General features: G+C 59.9%; 1 protein-coding gene; it reads left to right on the top strand.

The window, feature by feature from the left end:
- The first annotated feature begins 565 nt into the window (after nt 1–565).
- Nucleotides 566–1925, top strand: CHC_T00001632001 (hypothetical protein). XM_005712510.1 is given in 2 exon segments: nt 566–1753; nt 1754–1925. The coding sequence occupies 1 exon segment, from the start codon at nt 566–568 to the stop codon at nt 1751–1753; it is 1188 nt and encodes a 395-aa protein (XP_005712567.1). The 3' UTR covers nt 1754–1925.
- Nucleotides 1926–14376: the final 12451 nt, after the last annotated feature.

Below are 14376 nucleotides of genomic sequence, written 5' to 3'. Positions count from 1 at the left end.
CGTGCGCGCCTGCCTGCGCGCCTTCTACCGCCGCGCCTCGTTCATCCTGTCCATTGCGCGCCCGCTGCCGGCCGCCCCGTCGCTGCTGTACGTCGAGATCGGCCCCGCCTACGTCCTGGCCACGGCCCGGATGGCCGCGTCCTGCGAAAAGGCCACGCGCTACGCAGTCGAGCAGCGCGCATGGCCCGCCCTGCGCGCCCTCTTCGAGTGGGAGGAGGTCTCCACGGCCGACGCGCGCGCGCGCGGCGCTATGCTGAGACACCTGAGGGAGTGCGGAAGGTATGGACGACACTTGTTTCTGGAGTACCGCGACCTGGCTGCCATTGTACAGGTCGCCGAAGACTTGCTGCAGGTCGCGGAGGAGCGCGCGGAGAGCGGCGTGGCGATTAAGGACGCGCTGTATGACGGCCTGGTTGACGCCGGGAAGGGCGCCGCGCCGTGGACCGCGGTTGATGTAGAGGCCGTTGTGCAGTTGAGAAGGAAGCCGCTGCCAGGCCTACGCACTGTCTCGGCAAAGTGCCCGCGGGGAGAGGCGCATAGTAACGGCGATCGCAAGCCGAGCTTGATGCTATGGATGAACGCGGATGGTATCACAGGGGGGGCCATGTGTCCTGTGTGTTTAGAGAGTGGTACTGGTGCGGGGAGGCAGATGACGTGGAGGGTCCACTATTTGCCGGATAATTCTGCCGCGCTGTGCACGCCGCAGAGGAGGATACGCTCCCCGGCGAGGGTCCAGGAGGCTATCGCGGAGTATAAGAGGACGCAGATGGGTACGAGGCAAGAAAAGGGCGACGAGGATGTCCCGAGTGTCGCGGAGATGACCGATGGGGCAAAGCGCCGGGAAGGGAAGGAGGGAGAGGCGAATGGACCTGTTGGTGGGTGCGTGTTGAGAAATAAGAATCGCATTTCGAGGGTGGGAGAGGTTATTGATATGGCATATGTCACGGCTTCTTTGCGTATTGCCACGAATCCGAGTACGACGGGGGAGGTGAGTTTGGATGGCAATCGCCTGCGCACGGTTGGCACGATGGCGAGACAAACGTGTCCGATGCAAGTGCTGTTGTGGAGTGAGCGTAGGAGCAAGGGGCCGACGTCATCGAGGAAGGTGGAGGAGGTTGCGTGGTTTGCGAGGCAATCTGTCAGTTTGGCCGATGATGGGTCGGATGCGGGGAGCCGGAAGGATGGCGAGATTGTCGAGTCAGAGGAATGGTTGCCCACGCCGCTGGTGTCCGTGTCGGCGATGAAGCCGTCAGCGTGGAGAGACATCACTTCTTCTACGGGACGCTTGATCTCCGTGCCGGCTGCGTGGGAGGCATCCGTGCAAGCCTGGGTATTGTTTGATATTGATGACATCGGCAGACTGGACAAGGAAGGCGTGGTCACCAAGTCTGGGAACAAGTTGGCTCTAACTATTCGCAGGGATCAGGAAATGAGTGGACGGTGCCTCATCATGCAGACGGGACCAGCAGGTTTGCATGTGTGGGCTGAACTTCGCGAAGTCCGGCAAGAACCTAGCAAGTGGTTCAAGAAGGAGGAGGCCCGGACATGGTACGCGGATCTAGGAAGCAGATTACTGCACGCGTGCCACAGAGCAGGGGCTCGCAGGGGAAAAGTTGACATGAGTTCTTGCTCTGCGGGGAGGTTTGCCAGAAGACCTGACTGGCGACTACTAGAAGATGGCACTCTGTTTCGTTCACATGTAGTAGTTTACGTGCCGAGCAGGGTGCGGACGCGCACTCCTCGGCTGCAATAGGTGCAAAAGATTCATCGTTGCGCAGCTAATGTCTGCATAAGAGGGAACTGTGCAGTGTTGATGGCGCATGTAGCGACAGCAATATGAGGCTTAACATATCTTAGAACCTTAACGTATTTATATATAATATGCGAGAATATTCGTTCACCTACGTTTAAACCTGACTAGAGGAGAATCACTCAACTGCGCACAGCACGAAAAGCTACACAGTACAGTAGTTGGTCCCAGTCTATAACGACTTCTAGTTCCCGGGCCTCTAGTGTCTAGCCGACAATTTTCCTCAATTGAGGAAAACTGCATGAATTAATACACAGTTTTGGCGCTAAGACTGTAGCAATACCGAAACACCACACAAACCAGAGACCGTATGGGTCAGTACCCCGCCTTTTTGTGCAACCATTCCACTGAAGAAGTCTCGAGAATATTGAAACCCACCTGTTTCCCAGACCCTTCCATTCTTACCACTCCCATCAATTTGTTCCGTGGATCAGCGCCGTTCATTTAAAATGGGGAAGGACTCTCGCCTCATTGTTGGTGCTGAAGTGCACACGAAAGCCCGCTACGTGACCAGCAACGCTGAGTGTCAGCGTCGATACGGTTCCCTATGGAATACAAGGACAGTTGCAGGTGTTGTTGAAAACACTCGACAAGAGCAGGGCAAGAAGAATCGCGTCACGTTTATTGAGGGAGCATGGGTGGTAGGATCAAAGAAAATAAGAAGAGCTCTTCAGCTGCGGTTTGTTAAGACTGGTCCCTGCCCGATTCCCACGCAACCGGACGGAACGCCAGACTTTATTGGGCGTGAGCCTGTACCGTCATCACCGATTCAGACCGCTCGAACCCCTCCCCCCGACGACGAAGAAGATCCTTTTGCACAAGTACGTTCACCAAATGTCCAACAGCCCCCCCATGACAGTGATACTCAGCGAAACTTGATTTCCGAGTTTGAGGCTACGGCTGTCCTGTCCTCGTCAACGCCTCACCAAACTGTCGCCCCCGCTGCTCCGAGTACAGTACCAACGGCGCCCAATTACAGTCTCTCTGATGAGGGCACCGTTGAGGTCCATGGCAAAGTATGGCGCAAGGCTGCAGTACTTTCAGACATCAACGGCCCTGTCCCCGTAAAGCATTGGAAGGTGATCGGTTTTGATGGTTCCGACATACGCGAAAGAGGAGCACCAGCAGGGAAAGGAATAGAATATTATTTCTATTCGATGTTTCCAATGCGCTTTCTGGGGCGCATAGTGCAGCTGACATCGAGTGCACTGCTTTCCAAGCATCAGAGAGGCACATCGGCGGGTGAGATTCTACGATTTTTTGGAATTTTAATTTTAATATCTCGATATGCTAAAGGAGATCGTCGGAGATTGTGGGAAGCAAAATCGGCCTCCAAGTACTTTGTTCGTCCTTACCTCTCGAAGGTAATGGGGCGCAGCCCCTTCGAGGCCCTGTTCGGCTCACTGACATTTAGCGCCCAGCCATCAGAGGCAGGGTGGACGTCTGCGCAACATCGCTGGGCTCTTGTCAACGACTTTTTCAGGGCTTTTAACGACCACCGGTACAGGTATGTAGAACCATCCGATTACCTTTGTTTGGATGAGTCTATGATACGATGGTACGGCTTGGGTGGCGATTGGATCGAAATTGGCCTGCCCCACTTCGTAAGTATCGAGCGCAAGCCTGAAGATGGTTGTGAGGTTCAGAACCTGGCATGGGGGGGAGCGGCATTATGCTACGAATAGAAATAGTTACTGGTGCGACGGACGAAACAGGAAAAGCGTTCGAGGGCAGCTGTAACCATGGGACAGCTGTCCTAAAACGCCTCGTCAACCCCTGGATATACTCAGACCGTGTGGTATGTGCTGACTCCTACTTCGCATCAGTGCAGTCAGCAGAACAGCTTCTACAGCTTGGATTGCGTTTTATAGGCGTGGTCAAGACTGCCACACGGGCCTTTCCCATGAAGTATCTAATTCAGGTGGAAATGGAGGGAAGGGGACAGCAGACTACTCTACGATGCGACATACATGACACAGGAAAATCTTTAATGGCACTGGCATGGGTGGGCCGGAATAGACGATACTTTATCGCGACTGCCAGCAACAGCACCGATGGAAGTCCATGCGATCGAGTGCGGTGGCGTCAGACCAGCACTGGTCCACGCAGAGTGCATCTTTCCCTACGACAGCCAAAAGTCGTGGAACGCTACTACGATACTTGTGCAAGTATTGATCAGCACAACAGGTGCCGTCAGGATGACCTTGAGCTCGAACGAATGATTCGCGTTCAGAAATGGGACAAGAGACTCAATATTGGAATTCTGGGGTTCTGTATCGTGGACGCGTGGAAGCTTTACAAATCTTCGCATGCGGAACAGTGCAGCTTTTTACAAGGTGACTTCTATGAGGCTCTTTCAGAGGCTTTAATCGACAACAAATACGACAACGCCGCCACAGTGCGCAATGGTAGCCCAAGTTCCTGGTCTGGGGAACAATCAAACTCTACAAAATCACCTATGCGGAGCCCATGCCTGGTTAGGACCTCTAAGCGTCGCAAAATCAATGGCAAATACAGCAACTACGCATTTCAAGGAAGATGTGGGTCTTGCAAGAGGCATAAGTCTATAGAAGTTTGTAGTGTATGCCTGGAACAAGGCAATTTTGAGCGTTACTTCTGCAGCAACCGCTCAGTCAGGGACTGTTTTGCTGTACATATTGAATTAGAGCACTAGATGCTGCCATTTATCGCTCTGGTATTAACTGCGATACCATACGGATCACGAGTGTGTGTTGCGTTTAGTGGGAGGGTCTTCCCATCGCTCGTAAAGGGAGTCAGATACATGCGGCTCAAATGAGGAAAGCACGTGTGCTCAATTGAGGATTTTTGATTGTCGGCTAGACACTAGTGTCTATTCGACACACTTTTTTCCTCATATGAGGCTTCGTTTGCCTCATTTGAGGCAGTCGAAAGTATATGTAGTTATTCCGTGTACTGGTCTCCTTAACAAAGACTGCATCCCATTCTTGCAGCTCTAACGCACTGTGTGCTCGCTCCCTAAAGCCCCCGACTTCTGGATAACTAAGTTATCCAGGAGTCTTTAAGGACTTAATCCCTGGGTCCAGCAGGTGTTTTTGGGGTACAGTAGTCCCAATCTTTGCCGCATTGTAACTCTTTGTCGTAGAATCGTTTAGTAATAATGCTCTGCTACTGTGTGTTTGTTAAAGCAATGACGCCTGTGGTATAACTACCCACGTCCCGACTACTCGGAAGCGAGGGGGGATTAGTGTGAGGGAGCGCGCGACGCGGGGTACCCACGCGAGCGCGGACCGATCGGAAGAACTCATAAAGAGGGAAGGCACACGTGGCCGGTGACGCGCAGCTGAGTAGAGGTGCTATAACCACACAGCCGGTCATGGGTTAGAAGCCTGAGACTTAGAGGTAAAACCAGACGGAGTTAGCAAAAAGCCGTAAAGGGAAGGGAGGCGAGTCTGCCTCCGTTTACTGGAACGGGGCAGGGGCCCCCGGTCTTAACCCCTAAGTGGGACGCCAGGACACCTGTCCGGCTACAGTAGCTGTTACATACTGTATACCAGCTACTGTACTAAATTGGCTAATTTGTACCATTAACCACTAATTGCTAATTACTTACTGGACGGGTCGCACACGTGTGCCCGTGGCCACGACCGACGCCAACGGTTGTGCCACGTGTACGCCCGGGAGGAGGTACTACTGTGCTTTCAGAGGGCGCGTGCACGATTACTACAGTAGTAACCGCCCGTCCCGACGGTTCTCATCTCCAACCGGGGGTCGCGGTGTGGAATTGTACCACAGACCCCCTTCCTTACTTCGCGACACGTCCCCGTCGCGGCTGGTGGTTGACATGACCAACTTGCAGGGTGTCCCATCCGAAAGGGGAAGCCCGCGCCGACCACGGGGGCGCGGGCGGACTACGGCCAACCCCATAGGGGAGCCTATGGAGTTTTTGGTATTTAACCGCGTCGGATCCCCTGGCGCGGCAATGGGTCCCCTCACGCTTTCCTTTTCTCCCACATCACCCCACACCACGCACCCCACTATCTCCACTTCCACATCTCGTCTCATCCCCCTGTCTTCCTCCCGCATGGACAACCGATCATCCCAGCGGGGTCACCCCCCTCGGGCTCCGCTCCCTACGACGCCAGCCACGCCGGTCCCTACCTTTCACCCAGCGCTGGCGGCGGGCCCCGTGGGTCAACGCGCGGCGAGTGTGGGATAACTCCTCTCCGCCCTGGGTTGGGTGAGAGGCGGAGGCTTTAGCGAGGGAGCACGCGGCGCGGACGCCACGCGCTAATTGAACCGATCGGACGAGCTCGCGAAAAGGGAGTGGCTCACTGGCCGGTTACGCGCAGTCGCCCCGTGGTGCGTGAACGGGAGCGACCAGTAACGGGTTAGAAGCCAGCGCGCGCGACAGACAACCGAAAACGGACGTACGTAGGCGCAAAAGGGACGGGGGCGAGCTTGCCCCCGTTTACTGGTGGGGACGGGTGCCAGGTCTTAACCCCGCAGAGGGACGCCTCGGACACCTGTCCCAGTACAGTAGTACAGTATCTGCCGCCTAGTGCGTGCCGGGTACTGTACACAATTAAAACACTAGCGCCATAATTGCTACTACCGCACGGACGCTGCTACTACACGTGTGCACTACTGTACACGCGTGTTGCTTACAGACTACCGCACGGACGACACGTGTGCTAACGCGCACACGTAACACGCGTAGACTACCGCTCGGACGACACGTGCACTACTGTACACGTACGCCAGATGACGACCGCTCGGCATGCGCGTGCGCTCGCTACACGTGGGCACAGCCGCCCACGTGTAGCGAGCGCGACCTCCGCGCTCTCGCGCCGGTCATTATACTACAGACCTCCCCCCTTAGCTTTCGCTACGTCCCCGTAGCGACCCTCTACTAGAGCGCGCGGGTACGTTCCGGACGTTTCCTTCTATCGCGCATGATGCGGGAACAGAAGCCCCTCCGTGTGGACGATCATGCCCCCTGGCTCGTCAGCGAGCTGGCGGTATATAACGCCGCGAGTTCGTCCGATTCGGAGAGCGCGTCTTCCGATTCTCCCCACGCGATCCGCACTGACCCCCCAATTCTTCCCCAACACTCCCCTGCGAACTCCGAAACCTCCTCCGACAGCGACGACGACATCCCCCTACAGCGGCTCTTCAACCAACCGATGGACGGTCATCGCGACACTCCGGCTGTGCGCGCGTACAGGCAGCCGTTGAGCCTGCCTCGGGCTCCGGCAGCGACGCCGGTCGGTCCCACCTTCCAACCGCGGCGACGCCTTCGCGACGGCCTGCAACCGTCTACTGGAGTGGCGGGGCCCGCGCAAGCGCCAATTGATTCGCCCGTACCGGTCGCTTCGCCACCGCTGGGCGCCCAAGCAACACAGTCCTCGCCGCTGCCCCTCGCGGGCGTGGCTCCAAAAATGGTCGAGGCGGACCCGGGGCTCCCCGTGGAGCTGCCGCCGCCTCCCATGTCGCCGCTGCCCGCTGCGGGTACGGCGCTCACAAGGGCCGCTTCCGAGGCGCCGTACCCGGCGCCGGCGCCGTCGAGTAGCGTAGCGCTTGCGCCGGCCGGACGGGGAGCGACAACGTCGCTGGGGCGGGTATCCACCGCCCCGAGTACCCCGGGCTCGCTGCGCAGCGTCGTCGGTTCCGTACGGTCGCTGTGTCCCGGGTCCTTGATGGACCACCGCCGCCGGCGCGCACGCCGACGCGCTGCGGGCCGCAAGCCTCCGCTTACGGTCGAGAAGTACGTTCAGCGGAACTTGCTGGACGCGGCGAGGTTTGCGGCATTCCGATGGTGCGCGCGATCAAGACTCCGTCCGGACGCGGTGCCGTGGCGCAAGAGAACCGCGCCGGCGCGTGGAAGGCGCGGTGGCGTCACGCTCCGTGTCGGACGCCGGCCGCGGCGGGCAGTAACTTGCTCTACGTCCGCTGCTAGGGCGAGGAAAAGTACCACATCTCGCTGCTGAACCTCTTCGGTCGGTATCGCCGCTACGAGGGCCTCGCGCCCGACGTCCGCTTGGTGGCCTTTCCGCGGCCTTTCGACAGCTGGTACAGCGTTGCGAACCGAGCGCGGTGGGGTGAGGACGCAGCGCGCGAGAGTCGGCTGCGCTGGCGCCGGGTGGACGATTTCTTCCACATGTGGCACAGCACCGAGTTTTTCTCGGTGCCCAGCGCCGCGCGGCGTGGCCTGTACCCCGCGCTCCCGCCGAACTGGTCGACGTTCGAGGCGCCGGAGTACCTGTGCGTACCGACGCCGAGCGTCATGGCGTACGTGGCGGCGCATTGGTTGCCGCTCGGCCGATCGGAATCCGCGGAAACGGAGCGAACGCGCGTCTTGGTGCACGCTATCATGCTTTCCGAATGGGCGGTCTTGGCCTTCCTGTGCTTCTTGCACGCCGCTCGCGAGGGACTGCCGTCCTTCACAAAGTGTCCCGACCCGCGGCTGATCGCGCGGCACGAGGAACCGTTCGGTGAGCGCGGCCTGCTCTTCCGCCTCTCGGCGGGGCTCATCGATTTAATCCGCTCGGTCGGTATCGCGGAGATCCTCGAGGGTACGGCGTTTGACGCGGCGTACGCGACGCAGCTGTTGGCCTTCACCGAGGGTATGGATTGGAGCGGCCGGCCGGACTTCGCGTGGTTCAGCTGGAACCAGCGGTGTACCCTACCGATGCCCGCCGGAGCCGAGGCAGAGACCGGTGCCGATGGTGGCAGCGCGGCCCCCGGTCCAGCGGACGCGACCGTCGCGGTCGACGTGGACGGCGCAGTCGACACGGTCGACGCGGGTGACACGGGCGGCTTGCTTGCCGATGCCAATGTCGGGCCGCCGCGCGATGTGGTGAGGAGCGTCGTCGAGACCGCGGTACCGGCCCGCGGTGGATCCGCTCGCGTGGCCTCGATCCAGAGCGACTCACCGAAGGGGTTAAGAGAACCCCCGGGTGTCGTGGGAATTTCGGCCCCCACCTCAAGCCCCCCACACATCAGCGTGGTGACCGGTACCGAAGGCGATCATCGTCTCGTTCCGATGCCGCCTCCTCCCGCTCCGCAACCGTCCGGCCGGTCTTCCCCGGAGCGCCTCCGTGAGGAGGCCGCGTTCACTGCCCTGCAGTACGCTTGCTCCTTCGAGGGGGCAACAGTTCCTTCGTCGGTTGAGCAGGCGCTGCTGCAGGCGCGCGAGTGGATGCACCAAGCCAAGCAGCTGGAGACGACCGTCGCGGCGCTCCGAGAGGCCTCCACCGCGGCGGAGCGTGAGCGCGTCGAGCATCACGAGAAGCTCCGCGGCGTGCAGGACATCCTCGCGGTCGTCAGCCAACGTCTCGCGGCGCCGCCGATGCCTGCCGCTACGGTCGGGGCCTCGCGCCCCGCGCCCGAAGATGCCGCGGCGGCTCCGCCGGCTAAGCGCACGCGTCGTTCTTGAGCCCCGACCCGTTGGTCGCCCCCTTTCGCGTAGCCCATTAGGGGCTTCGTCCACAGTAAACAGAGCCGATTAGCGGTGTTCCTTGCCTTTTCCTTTTGGCGCGTGCGGGCGGCAGTGCACGACGCGCGCGAGCGAGGTCGTCCTGACGGTTCGGCCATGCGAGGCCGGAAGAAGCGCTACGCGAGCGCGCTTGTCCGTCCTTGGCGCGTACGCCAATATCGGTCGATGAAAGGTTGCGGGAGCCCCTCGGAGGGCTCGTAGGTATCGTCGGAAGCGGCGTACCCGTACCAGCGAACCTTGTACTCGATGCCTCCGCGGGTCATACGGTGTCCGACGATGCAGTCAACGACGTATTCCGCGCGGGGCGTTGTGGTTTGTGCGTCCGATGCGGATGGAATGGCCGAGGTGACAGTGTCCCCCGGCCCGCGTGGCCTTTTTGTGACGCGGTCGATGCTCACGCGGTTCTCCACACCGTCCTGCTCGATGAGGACCGTGGTGTCCGTAGCGGAGCGCACGCGAAACGGCCCCTCTGTCCTTGGTAGAAGTTTGACAGAGAGCTCGTCCGTTCCGGTCGTACCTTGCGCACGTGTGCGTCGCTCGACGCTTTTCAACGGGCGGGGCGGGCGATCAACGTAGACAAAATCGCCCGCCACAACGACCGGACGGAAGCGGACCTTCTTGTAAAAATTGTCCTTGTACAGCTTTTGCGATGCGGATAATTTCGTCCGAGCGCGGTCGAGAGCGTCGCGAAGCTTGCGCAGCGTGGCGCGCTTGTACTGCACTGGGGTCCGCGGGTCCTCTCGATGGGTCCCCGCGTCCTGCGGCACAGTACCGGGGAGGATTAAACCGGACGGTGGCCGCGTTAACACCAGGTCGAACGGAGTCGTCTCCGTCGACCGGTGGACCTGCGTATTGTACGCGAAGGTCAGCGGCTGCACGTAGTCGTCCCAATCGCGCTGGTGCTCCTCCACGTAGTGCCGGAGGCGTTGCAACAGCGTGCGATTGAACCGTTCGGTCTGCCCATTCGACTGGGGGTGGTAGGCTGTCGTGATATAATGCCGCACCCCCAGGAGGGCGCATACCGCGTCGAAGAATTTCGCAGCGAACTGGGGGCCATTGTCGGTTAGTACGTAGCGCGGCGCTCCGTAAACGTAGACCCAGTTGTCTAAAAACGCGTTTGCGACGACCGAAGCGGTTGTGGTCCGGAGCGGGATACTGCGTGTTAGCTTGGAGAACCGGTCGGTAATTACCAACACGTGTTGGTTTCCGTGAGCGGTCTTGGGCAGGGGCCCCAGGAGGTCCATCGCGACAAACTCCAAGGGGCCCGCCGCGGGGAACAGCTTGAGATCCTTTTGGTTCTTGACAAGCGTCCCGCGGGTCGCAGCACACGAGGTGCAATTCTGTACGGTCGAAAACGCGTCGCTGGCCATGTGTGGCCAGTATTACTCCCTGCGAAGGGTGTAGTACATACGCGTCGCTCCCGGGTGACCTGCCAACCTCGGATGGTGTGCCAGGTACAGTACCCGGGGGCGCAACCGAGCCGGTACCACGCGCTGCAGGGTTCCGTCCAGCGGGGACGTCCTCACGAGAAATCCGTAACGGTCGATGTCGAACTTCGAGTTCGGCGTCCCGACGGTTTCCGCGGCGAAGCGACAGAAGGCGTCCTCAGCTTGTTCGCGTAGAAATTCCTCAACCGACATGGACGCAGCGTCGCGTTCCTCGGGAGTTATCGCGAGCGCGTGACAACCGTCCGGACGGTCTTGCGGCGGGTCCCAGTGCACATTGTCCAGGAGGGCCTCGCTGCCCTCACCGTACTGGACCGCGAAGCACGGGACCTCATCATCGACCGGTTTGGTGTCTCCTCCATCGGTACGTAAGCGCGATACGCCGTCCGCGAGTTGGTGCTTGACGCCTGGGCGGTACTATACCTCGTAGTCGTACTCCGCCAAGCGCAGGCGCCAGCGAGCGAGCCGACCGGAACAGTCCGCTAAATTGAGGACCCAGCGTAGGGCCTCGTGATCCGTGCGGAGGTTGAACGCGCTTCCGTATAGGTACGGCCGTAGGATGAGGATGCTCCACACTACGGCCAAGCATTCCTTTTCGGTAGTCGTATAATTGCGCTCCGCGTCGGTCAACGCACGGCTCCAATATCCGATCGGTCGAGTACCTCCATCGGGTTGCTCTTGTAGAAGGGCGCAACCCACTTGGTGTCCGCACGCGTCGGTGTCCAGCGTATATTTCCGTCCGTAGCGGGGCAGCGCGAGGATTGGCGGCGCCACGAGGCGCCGCTTCAATTCCTCAAACGCCGCGTATTCCGTATCGGTTAATATCTCGAACTCGTAGGGCTGATTCTTGCCGGTCTTCTTGTTCAGCGGCGCGGCGATCCTCGCGAATCCTGGCACAAACCGTCGGTAAACGTTGCACATCCCGAGAAAGGATCACAGTTCCGTTTGGTTCGTAGGGGCGCGCGCACGCTCGATCGCGATGACGTTGCGTTGCTCCACCTCCAACCGTCCCAGACGGATGACGTGCCCGAGATAGGTTACGGAGGTGTCGAAAAACGCGCACTTCGCCAATTTTAGCGACACGCCCGCAGTATGTAGAAGCCGTAGTACCTCGCGCACGTGCGCCATATGTTCCGTAACGGTTCGCAAGTAGACGATGACGTCATCGAGGTAGACCAGCGCCGTCTCCCATTTCACGCGGGACAGGATGATGTCGACCGCTCGTTGAAATGTCGCGGGCGCGTTTTTGAGACCGAACGGCATGCGTAGGAAGCGGTAGAGGCCCGAATGCGACGCGAACGTAGTTTTGTCGCGGTCCTCCTCGGCGATCTCCACCTGCCAATACCCGCTATTACAGTCTAGCGTGGTAGAGACAGTGGCATCGCCGAGCGAGTCGATACATTCGTCCATGCGCGGTAGTAGGTAGGAGTCGCGAACCGTAACGGCGTTTAGCTTGCAATAGTCCACGCAGAACCGCATGGTCCCGTCCTTTTTAGGGACGAAGACCACGGGGCTCGCCCACTCGGCCGATGTCGGTTCGATGACTCCCGTGCGCAGCATGCGGTCGATTTCCTTCTTCTCCTTCTCGCGCGCGATGGGTCCGGCTCGGTAGGGTGCTTGGTAGATCGGCTTCGCACCGGGCTTCAGCTCGATGCGATGCTTCGTAGCATCGATCTTACCCAAGTGGCCGGACCACATGTCCTTGAACTCGGACAGCATGTCCATAATTTCCGACCGGACGGTACTGTCTTCTGCACCAATATGGACGTCTTCTTCCCACGAGCGGGTCTTCTCCGCGTCCGTATCGGTCCGCTCATCCGCGTTAGCGGGATTGCCACTGTGGGCGTCGTCCGTTTCCGGTTCTTCGCGTCGCGCGCCTCCTCCCGTAGCGGTGGTGGATTTAATTCTGCCATCGTCCGTAACGGGTCCTTCTCGTCGCGCACATTCCCCCGCGGGTGGGGAATTAATCCTGCTTTCGTCCGTAGCGGGTTCTTTGCGACGCGCGTATCCTTCCGTAGCGGTGGAGGATTTTCTTCTGCCATCGTCCGTAACTGGTTGTTCGCGTCGCGCCTGTTCCTCCGTAGCGGTCGAGGAATTATTTTTGTTCCCTCCCCCTTCCTTAGCGTCGGCCTCTCCGGGGACCGGCACGCCAAGTGTCAGGATGTATGTGGGGGAAGGCAACGCGAGACCAACAACAGTATGCTTGGGGACGTGGGCCGCGCGGCTTCCGAAGTTGCTAACGAGCACCGTAAACGGCTCGCCCGGGAGGAGGTCCATGACCCCCTGGGCCATCAGGCATAAATTCTTATGCGCCGTTTTGGGGTGGTTTTGCCGGAAGCAAAGCCCCCCAACCGGTGTTGCGACGCGTACCATCGCTTGGGTCATCGGGGGTATCGTCACCCCCTCGACCACGCGAATTTTTCGTGACGGTACGTTCGTCGGGAACTGCGCGCGCTTCCGGTCGGCCGAATTTTCCTCCTGCGGGAGCTGCTGCGACGGTCCCCTCGAGGCCATCTTGCGGTCGTGCCTCGAGGGTGTGACTCCCGTCAGCGCTACGGACGGCGCATGATGGAACAGCACCTTCCTCTGCGGTGGCAGGATCGCCTTCACGTGGCGATCCAGGAACGTGGTTCCGAGGATAAAGTCCACCGCGAGGTTGGTGACGACCAAGAACGGTACGCGCGCGACGAACTCACCAATCGGGACGTACAGCTTGAGCTCGCCGAGGGCCTTCATCGACCTATTCGAAGCGTCGATGAGCGGCGGGCTCCGCGCGGACTGGATGGCAGCGCGCCACGGTTCTGCCACACAGCGTAGGTGGATTAGATTCGGGCCGGCGCCCGAATCTAGAACCGGCGTGATGGCGCGCATCATCGCGCGTCGTTGTCCGACCGTTGCGGTGACCTTGTAATTTTGCTTCTTGAAGAAGCAAATTGCCGCTTCGTCCGTTCGGCTCTGCGATTGCGCGCGTACCGAAGCGGTCGACGGGGTGCCTTGTTTATTGAGGCTTGGCACGGGGAGGATCGTCGACGCCTCTACGCGTCCTCCCCGGCTTCCCCCGTCAACCCAAGGTCCTCGGGCCCCTCGTCCGTCAGCGGTAACGCGGGTTCTTCCGATTGGACGGTCTCGCGCGGCTCGACCACGTTGATGCCCGTGGGAGCCTGCGCACGCGAATTTCGCCACGCGGTCGGCGGTTGACGCTCGAACGGCGAACCTGGGCGGAGACCTTGACGGATCCGAAGCTTTTGATAATTGGCCTCGCGGGCCTGCAAAAGCTTCGAACGCAGCGCGCTATCCGCCACCACAGGACATTGCTCCTGTCAGTGGGTTAGGTCCAGACAGAACCGACACGGCGGGGGTCCAGGTAATCCTTGGTTGAAGAACCGGACCCGCTGGTTCTGTACTGGCCTTCCGTACGGATATGCGCGCGCGTCACCATGTTGGGCGGGCGCCATCGGTGCGCCCGCCGAGGACGAGGCCGGTGACGGATGGTAGCTAGTCGGCGGCGAGCTAAGCGAGCTCTGCGTCACCGACTGGTCCGCCACCGCCAGTATCTCCTCCGTTTCGGTTCCGCGCGCTGTCGGGAGTTCAAATAGGGACTCGACCGACAGCACGGGCCTTGTCCGCGCGTTGCGCGTGAATCT

The sequence above is a fragment of the Chondrus crispus genome, genomic scaffold (assembly GCF_000350225.1).
Source record: "Chondrus crispus Stackhouse genomic scaffold, scaffold_106, whole genome shotgun sequence".
NCBI lineage: Eukaryota > Rhodophyta > Florideophyceae > Gigartinales > Gigartinaceae > Chondrus > Chondrus crispus.
Note: the sequence above shows the minus strand (reverse complement) of the source record. Positions and strands in the feature narration are given on the sequence as shown.